Genomic DNA, 10,138 nt, shown 5'->3' with positions numbered 1-10,138 from the left:
GTCTACCTTTTTGACATGTGGACTCCTACACCAGGCTGGGGCACAGTATTCAGCTACCGAGAAGACCAGGGCTTGGGTGGAAATTCTTAGCGTATTGACGGAAGCTCCCCAGGTCGTACCAGCGAGACGTCGGATGAGTGAGACCCTTGATGTTACCTTGGCCCTCACGTCTTCCAGATGTTGATTAAAGGACAGTGTTCTATCCAGACGTACCCCGAGGTATTTTGGGGCTTGTTGGCACTCTAGGCGCTTGTTGTCGACAAACACGTTAATTTCCCTTTTGGCTTCCCTGTTGTTGAGGTGGTATGCCGCCGACACCGTCTTGCCTGTGCTGAGCTGTAGGCGCCACCTGCGGAGGTAGGCAACCAAGATGCCCATGTCCTGGTTGAGACCATCTTCCATTGCCTTCCAGGTTGGTCGTCGTAGCATAATGGCCAGGTCATCTGCATACCCATACTTCCCCGATGTTGTCTCCGGTAGGTCGTAGATGTATATGTTAAACAGCATCGGGGAAAGGACAGGGAAAGGACAGGGAAAGGACATTGTTAATACAATATAACTTATACAATTGATCTCCCTGCTCTTCTATTGAGACATTTAGATCGTGTCAAAGGTCATGTCTCACCTACACACAGGATCTGACACCAATTTTGACCTGATGGTCAAGATTCAATTTATCCCCTGAGCAAGCAGGCAGGCTCTATTAGCTCAATGGTAAAAACATATCAGCACTTGCGCAGGAAACCAGGTTCAAATCCGGGGTAGAAGAGGAAAGTTACCTAGTGCAGCTTTAATATGTTAATAATCATTATTTATGTTAAATGGATTTAGAATTTAATGTATTAAGAATATAATTTACTGTATAAACCATGTATGTACTGTATGGCATGAGGCTCATATGAGCTCAGAGCCCTTGGAATATTTTTGAAAGGTTTCACCCCCGTTCAGGTCCTTACAAGGTAAATTACAAAAACAACACAGAGTAAGATTTGAACCTGATGTCTTCACCAGTGAACCCTTGGAGTTTTCTGTGAGAATTTCACCAGCTTCCTGACGGATGACTTGCTAACAAGCTTTTGCCTTCTTGCCTTCCAGCACTTAAGATAGACAAAGAGACATTTCCCTCAGTGCCCTCAATGCCCTCATACCTGTTACTTGTGAGTGACTCCCAACAGTTACACCACTAGAGGGAGCCACCATGATCTGGTAGCACCTACACTTAGAACAAACATGGGAAAGTTCTCTCTGCCACCGACATGTGGAATGTCCTGAAACACCATCCATTAAAGGATGTGTAACACTGGTTTCTTTCAAAAACTGGTCTGAAGAAAACATCTATCAGGAGACCACAAGGGGAGGTAAATGTCATTTTCCATCTCTTTTGTATTTGTTGATGACCTGTATTATTGTGCTAATTTTGTATGCTATTCTATGTTGATGAATTGAATACATAGGACCACAATGGAAACAATTAAGTCCCCAGGACTTTTTTCATGTTATCCTTTTAGCTTTAATGTCTGACTGTACCACATGCTGTTTACATTTCTGACTAATAAAGCATTCAATCAAACAATCAATCAAACAAGGCTTTATTGTAGTGCCTGTAACTGTAAACTGGTAGCAGTGACGATGGTATTTTAAGACGATTTTTGGGGCTTTTATGCCTTTATTGATAGGATAGTAGTCTGACAGGAAATGGGTAGAGAGATGGGGAGTGACATGCAGCAAAAGGCCGTCGGGATTTGGGACTCGAACCCGCGACGTGCTGTCAGGCTACTTTGGAGCCTATAGGTGCCTGGACCGGACCGCTACGCCAGCGGTCCAGGCCACAATACAGATCATTTGAGTGAAAATATTTGTGTTGTGTTTTGCTATCAGGTGTGTATGTGCTCGCAGCCAGCAGTGGACCAGACCTGATAGACCCGGCCCTGCTGAGACCTGGTAGACTGGACAAGTCCCTCTACTGCCCTCCCCAGGACCTGGTCTGTACTGTTTAATATCATACACCCACTCATAATGATCACTGTTTTAACACAATAATATTTCAACCATTTAACATGCTTATTGTATCGTTGTTGTCGGGCAGAAACCTCTTATCATCCATTATTTTAACACCCTACTTGATCTGTACTACAGCGTCACACAAAACGCGTTCTGAGCTTGTAGATCTGCTACTTTTGATGCTTTTGAATGTGAATCCTGAAAAGTAACATTGGGCATAATGATGAAGTTTCCACCCGACAGAAACATAGAAACCATGTAAGGTCACACAGTGATTCACAAAGACAAAACAGTTGGTATAGTAGAACACTTTTAAAAAGTAGGTGGAAGACAACTTAAAACATAATGAACCCTTTATACTTAGTCGACCGCTGTCCCCCAGGACTTCCCCTGTACACCACATCTCTTTGCCCAAGCTATAGCCCATCTATAAGTTCACAACGAGACGCATCGCGACGCCTAACAAGCTTTGTGAGCCTATAGATCTTATATAGATTGTAGATCATGAGTTTTATAGATTGTTGTGAGCTTATAGATCAGCAACTGTTCGCCTCCCAGAATAAGCTCTATGCACAGCAGCCATTTTGGAGAGAAATTGGGCCTCTTCCTTACTTCCTTCACAGGTGTTACCCAATGATACTAATGAAGGCTCTGTTCCATTCTGGTCAAACAGAGTCAGGGTGCTGATGTTGTTGCATGTTGGCTCACTGGAAACACTCTGCTACACCAGTGGGTCTCAAAGTGTGGTCCAGGGACCCTCATGGTTCCAAGTTGAGGGGGTTCCAAATGGCTCCTTAAAAGGTGTGTAACTCTGAGAGTGTACAAATGGAACCAAATGGACCCTTACGGGTCCATTTGGTTCCATTTGTACACTCTCAGAGTTATGGGGGGGTCCTTTAAAATTAAAAGGTTTGAGAACCACTGTGCTACACTAAATGGAACAGAGCCTTCATTAGTATCATTGGTAAAACCTGTGAAGGAAGTAAGGAACACGCCCCCCTCATCTAGACTGAGTGGCGAAACATTGAGCAGCATGGAGCGTTGGAGTTTGGAAGCGCTCGTTGGAAATCACTCAACGGTCCTGCGTACCACCTGTTTCTAAATGTCACATGATGCAGGAGGCAGCGGGACGTTGCGTTAATTGTAAAACGAGCGCTTCCAAACTCTGACACTTAGAAAAATAATCACCTGCACAGAATTCATTGACAGAAAGTAGCTCATAACATGTCTCTACGGTGGATTATTATGAAACATAAACTTTGCAGATAGAAAGAGGATAATTCAAGCTTTTCGTACAGTTGCCATGTTGGTGAGTTTAATGTCGTTTAATACAATCAGATAGGACTTTTCTGTTTGGATGTATGGGGCTGTAAAGGCCAGAAAGTATTTTTTGCCACTCGGTAGGCGTTCCCGCATAACTTCCGGGTACGATGATGTCACGCGCATAGCCTCTATAGGGACGCTATAGGGTTCAAGTCAGTGGTTAATGTAAATGAACTGCCTTCGGTGTGGATCTATTACCACCTTAAAACCTTCTCTCTCTCTCTCTGTGTGTCTCTTCCTCTGGCGGCGGGTTCAGGAGGATGGTGTGGAGATCCTCAGGGCTCTGAGCGCGGGCCTGCCCCTGGCCGATGACGTGGACCTGGGGCAGCTGGCCGCCGCCACGGAGCGTTTCACCGGAGCCGACCTGAGAGCCCTGCTGTACAACGGACAGCTGGAGGCGGCACACGGCAGCCTGGCGGCCAGCACCACACATGTCAGTACTACTGGGGGTTGGGTTCTGCTTCCTTAACCATTCCCTCTTAATCCATTAAGACCGGGACATTTTTGGCCGGTGAAACCGCCCCTATATGTGAGGTTTGGATATTTGCACACCAAATCCTGCGCTGTGATTGGCCACCAGTGTACCCCCCTAACCCTGCACCGTGATTGGCCAATCACAGTCTATTCAGGACTGTGATTGGCTAGGGAAACATGACACATGTGCATAGCCCTATAAATAGGACTATGCACTTAAAAAAGTGCATAGTTTTTTTTAAGTGAATCACACATTGTGGGTGGAAAGGGTATTAAAAAAAACACATTATTCTTTTAAGTGAGCTTCCATCACCGTGATGACCACTGTTAGATAACAACAGTGACATAGTGCTCCAATTCCACATGCTGTGATTGGCTAGTGAGACATATGATGAAATTAATCTAAAACCACTTTGATGTGACACTAGTATATTTAACTTAGATGCTGTCCATTTCGTGAGAAGACACCGCCCACTTCACACTGGGTGTGATTTTTTTTATTTTAACCACTTTAGAGGGATATCTGTAAAAAGTAACTAGTAACTAAAGTTTTCAAATAATTGTAATGGAGTAAAAGTACAATATTTGCCTCTGAGATGTAATGGAGTAGAAGTAAAAGTATTGAAATACTGCACTAAAGTAAAAGCACCTCTAAAAAGTACAGTCTTGAGTAAATGTACTTTGTTACTTTAAACCACTGCATTTGTAAACACATGGATTTAAAAGTTCTCAGTTACCACTAGGGCTGTCACCATTACAACATTTAAGTTGATGATTAATTGTCATACAAATAATTGCGATTTTAACAATTTAAGTTAGTTAGTTTTGGAACATTGGAACATATGAATAAAAATATCGTTTCTTTTTGCTTTTTAGGCTTCATAATCACACATTGCTCAGGGCAGATATGACTTAAATATTCAAGACATTACTGACATATTTAATTATTTTATACTTTCAAAATGTTTTTATATTTGAAAATGCATGAACATTTTTCAACATGGAAACGATTATGACGATTATGCAAAAATAATAGCGATTAGACGATTATGTAATAATTGTGACAGGCCTATAGTCACCACTACTGATTTCAGTCATTTTTTATAAGATTAAAGAGAATTAGAATGGGTCAAAAATAACAATACAATACATGTTCAGAAGCATCTTCCATAAAACCCTATTATTCTCTGATAATTTCATAAAAGCAAAGGTTAAATTCTCAATCTGAAATGTCTTGCAGACTGCTTAGCTGTTTGTAGAACAAGCTCACGCGTTGTGAGCTTGTAGATCTGCTATTGTCGATGAAGTTTGACAATTTTTTTACGTTTGTCATTGTAAGCATATTTTGATACCAATACCACAATTTAGGCATTTAGCAGACCATACTTTTATACTTTTACTCAAGTAAGATTTTGACTGCAGGCATATTACTTTTAACTGTGTGTTTCTATATTGTGGTACTGATACTTTTACTTAACCCATTAAAACCATCTGTTTAACCACTTTAACCATTATTTTATACTTCAAAAATAGCAGATATACAAGCTCATAGCGCGGCACTTTTAGATCTGCTATTTTTTTTTTATTGTGAAAATGTGTGCAAATCTTTGAATATATATATATATTGTTTAAAGCGGCAAACAATTTTAACTCAAATCTTTGCTTCTGGGGGGTCCCTGGAACAACATATTTTGAGATGGGGGTCCGTGGCCAAATACATAACACTGATTATAGCAAAATATATATATTTTTAAACTGTTAGGATTTAGAAGACATTTGTAGAACCCCAGAAGCAAAGATTTGAGTTACAAATGTTCACTTTAAAAATATATATATTTAAAGATTTTCAATTTTTTTCCTTCCACCACTGCAAGTATTACTCAGTATCACCTCCTTTTGGAATGCATAGAGGCACCGCAGGTATACCAGAAAGCCACTAGATGGCACTGTAAGACAACTTCTTTTGTTGTGAAACCCCAGAACTCTCAGTGCGTCTCTCGTCCAAACTCCATGAGCCAGGACCTCACAGGGTTGTCAGTACGACTCCTGAACCAGGAGCAGATGGAGCGCCTCCTACAGGAGATCAGAACCATCAAGAGCAGCCACAGGAGAGTCAATGTGAGTTGCACCCATAGACTGTAAACATATATGGACGAAGGGAACAGTGAGGTCACCCATTGGTTTCTACAGACACGTTTTCAAGACACTTTTTCTGTGTATTCTGATCCACCATTTTCCCGAAAAGCATTTTTTTAAATGTAGGATCACCATCATTTTAACCCCTTTATCCATATTTTATACGTTGGCTATTCATTTTTGAAAAGTATTGAAAGTGTTTTTGTACACAAATCTTCTCTTCTGGGGGTCCCTGGCACAAAACATTTTCAGATGGGGGTCCGCGGCCAAATACATATCAATTTGGGGGTCCAATTCTGACAAGTTCTGACATGACCCTATTGTATGTAAGATGTGTGTAATGCCCTGGGATCCGTACCCGGGTCTCTGCTGCTCATCTACCTCCAAGGTAGATGAGCTAGATATAGTCGACTATAATGTGTTTTGGCGGTGCCTTGATGGCATCGTAATGGCTGATAAATAGCCGATCTACAAACGCGTTGCAGCGTTATGCGTTGTGAGTTTGTAGATCCGCTATTTTCAGTGCGCAACACCCGAGCGCAGCCAACATAAAATTACTTTGTTGACAAAATTGTCAATATATTTAGTCTTGGTTTTAGTTATCATAGCTTAGTTTTTTATTTAGTTTTTATTTAGCTTTCTACAGTGAAAAAAAGGTAGTCATCAGGACAGTGTGTAGTGTTGTGTGTGTGTGTGTGTGTGTTCAGTGTCATCAGGATAGGGGTGTTTGATATTGAAAAAAATGCTATCACGATATTTTCAAGAAATATCACAATAGACGATATATATCACCATTATTTTTCATGTTGGTTATTATGGTAATATTTTTTTTTTTAAGTTACTTAACAGTACGACCACAGGTGGTGAACAGGACAGGACAGTTAAGCGTTCAGTACACACACAATCCTCAGTGAATTGAACAGGCTTGCGGTGAGGTGGAGGCCACTCTGTTGCAATAGGCAAACAACATGCAGGATTATAGAGTTTACAATCAGAAGTTTTTTGTGTGTACTTGAGTCTGCGTGTTCTTCCTTAGGCTATATTCATACAATCTTCCTTTCATCAAGGAAAAAACGCTGTCTAAAAGAGCTTTTTATGAAAGTGAATAAAGAAAAAAAAGAATCGTGGCAAGGCACGATTGATTGACACACTGCACAGACTTACTTTAGTAACTATGCTTGGAACTTGCCGAAAATTGAAAACAAAGTTTTAAACTAGTATTTAGCTTTAACTAGCTTTAGCTCGTTCACATCATTTTTTAAATTTATTTTTATATCATGGTTTACTTTTTTAAAATTGTATTTTTGTATGACAGAACACAGTCACAGATTATTTGCCAGGAAAATCAGTTTGTCAACTTTCTCTGGCTTGAGAGTTGCCCTCTGACATCCACCAGTGCTGAACACCCTCTCTGAGGGAGCACTTGTTGCCGGAATGCAGAGATACTTTCTAGCTAAGTTAGCCACCCTTGGAAAGTTTGCCTCATGTTTTTGCCACCATTCAAGAGGATCTATTTCACTGTCTGCATTTACTATGGACAGGTAGGACTTCAATTCTCCCTCTATCGCTTCTTTTAGGGATGGAGAAGAAGATGCGCCTACTGCAGTTGCAACAGAGGTCTTCAAAAAGCTGGCCAGTGTTGTCTTAGCTTTCTTTTGGTGGCCCTGCGTTTCTTCTGCCTCAGGGGCCAGGCTCTGTGATGTGGAGGTAGATGAACTGGGCTGAGCTGATGCTGCGGGATGCTGTGCTTGTACAGTGACAGTCAGCAAGGACTCAAGCTCAGACACAGCTCTGGCTTGTATCTTCTCTGTCTTGTCACTGTCAATGTACTGTGTCTTGAACCTTGGATCAACAAGTGAAGCCATATCCAGCAGTTCATCAGTTTTGGGATCCTTATATTTGTCAGTGAGGTAGTCGAGAATGGTCGTCTTCATTTCTCTTGAGAGGTCTGTGTCGTCATCATTCGGTTTCAAGAGGTTTTCTTTGAACAGGTGAAGCACTGGCTTTACATAAGACACACTCACATAGTCCTCGCCTAAAAAGAAAAGAAAAAAGAGGACAAATAGCACGCAGGTTATTTATTTTTGTATTTGTTTGGTATATTGAGTTGTATTGATTGTATTGCCACTTTTCTAATTAAAAAAATATAAATAATAAAACAATTTAAATAAACCCACAAAGTCCTCACTTGTGCATCTGTGAAGTCCCGTAGTGGACCCAGGGCCATCACTACAGACTCCATCACATCCTTTTCGTTGTATCCAGGGACCAAACACTTTGTCTTCTTGTCTGCCTTAAGGATCTCAGAAAAGGCCCTTTCCTGTTCTAGTACTCTCTCAATCATGGCGAGTTTGGAACCCCATCGAGTTGGTGAGTCGGTCATGAGTTTGTGCTTTGGCAGCTTATACTTTGTGCTTTTGGCAGCCAATTCCCTCTTTTTCTTCCAGCTGAAGGAGAATGCACTTACCCCTTTCTTCAAGATGGACACTGTGCGATCAACACGACCATCTTTGGCACTTTTTTCTAAGGAATAGAAGATGAAGATGTATTAATCAATCTGGTTTAACATATGCCAACTATTTTGCACAACACTAAAACATAGGGACAGTTTGGCCTAGCTTGTGAATTACATTTTACACTATTTATTATCACTACTAAATATTTTTAAATTGGTTAATCACAGTATCACACAATACATTTTAATTCACATTTTCATTAGACTATTTATATTTTGAATTGTATTTTTTTCTTTTTACTTGTTTTGTAGATTTTTATATATTTTATTGAAATGCATTATACACACACACACACACACACACACACACACACACACACACACACACACACACACACACACAATGAAGAAACGTATATTTGTTTGTAGTATTATTATGAATTAACTCCCGACCTTATCTGAATGACAGACGGTGGCAAAAATCTACTTGTTTCACTCACCGATGCCCAGGTGAAGTCTGTGGCCAAAGCACGCCAGGCGAGTCCACTTGTTAACATCCAACGCCTTAACCATGTTTGCTCCACTGTCTGTGGTCATGCAGGTCATGTTCTCCTCTTTCAGTCCCCAGCCTTCAAGTAAGTCTTCTAGGCCAGCTGCAATTAGGTCCCCTGTATGATCTACTGGGAAGTATATCGTTTGGAGACATGCACTTTGCAGCTTCCACTTGTGAATGAAATGAATGGTGAGACTCATATATGGTTCTGACGTGCGGCTAGACCACTGGTTGTAGCAAAAAACTGGGCGTTTTGAACCAGCTGTTGTACCTTCTCTCGGCATTCAGTGTACATTTTTGGAATGGCCTTTTTAGACAAATATTTGCGACGGGGCACCACGTAGCGTGGATCAATGGTTTTCATCAGCCTCACGAAACCTCTGTTTTCCACGCTCTTAATTGGATGCATGTCCTTGGCCACATAAAACGCCACCGCTTCAGTTATGTCTTTCCACCGTTTGCTTTCCTTTTCATAAGAAACCCCTTTATCAAATGCCTCTGTTATGGATGTGGTGACCCTGCGCCGGTACATTTCTTATTCACACGCGGGGGACCTTGTATTGATACAGTCTCTGCATGCTCTCTCTGGTGCTTGCGTTTGAGATGGTCTCGTAAGCCCGACGTGTTGCCATCTGTCGCTTTCAGATTTTCTTTTTTGCAAATTCTGCAAATTACGTTTGTTTGGTCCTTGTCTGTTGTGGAAAATCCAAAATAGTTCCATACAACAGCCGTGAACTTCTTTTTGGGGACTAATTCTTCCTCATCTAATTCTGACTCGTCGTCCATTGTTGTTGTAGTGCGGTAACTGCGGTGAGTGCGGTCAGCCGTGTCGACGGGGTTTCCCCAGTTGCTGGCAAGAAGAAAGGGGGCGGGGACTTTGGGAGCGTGTCTGATAAAAACAACAGATCTTCAAGCTGCAAATGCTCATGGGAGAGACGCGTTGTTAGCTTGTAGATCTGTTCTTTTTGGCGAACGAAACCATCGTACTACAGAAGTATAAATGAAGGAATAGAACTGCAAATCATAGACTGTGCACTCACAGGACCTCAATGGAAACAAGACCGCAAGGACATTTTTTTGACCTTTTAGACAAGTATTTTGCCTAATAACATAAAAAAAACAAAAAATTAAATAAAACAGCGAGTGCACGTTCTATAACTAAGTAACTCCTTGTATGACGATATGTACGATATCTC

General features: G+C 41.3%; 1 protein-coding gene across 1 annotated transcript; it reads right to left on the bottom strand.

Moving 5' to 3' along the window:
• Window positions 1-7,256: 7,256 nt before the first annotated feature.
• LOC308095452 (E3 SUMO-protein ligase ZBED1-like) lies at window positions 7,257-9,474 on the bottom strand (the record flags this gene model as incomplete). The annotated part of the gene is made up of 4 exons (XM_080442511.1): window positions 7,257-7,937; window positions 8,123-8,457; window positions 8,890-9,112; window positions 9,214-9,474. 4 exons carry the CDS (start codon window positions 9,472-9,474, stop codon window positions 7,257-7,259), a joined length of 1,500 nt encoding a protein of 499 aa, XP_080298637.1.
• Between the last annotated feature and the right edge of the window lie 664 nt (window positions 9,475-10,138).

Source organism: Gymnoscopelus braueri, assembly GCF_963280865.1.
Source record: "Gymnoscopelus braueri genome assembly, chromosome: 11".
NCBI lineage: Eukaryota > Metazoa > Chordata > Actinopteri > Myctophiformes > Myctophidae > Gymnoscopelus > Gymnoscopelus braueri.
This window is presented reverse-complemented; position numbering and strand designations above follow the sequence as displayed.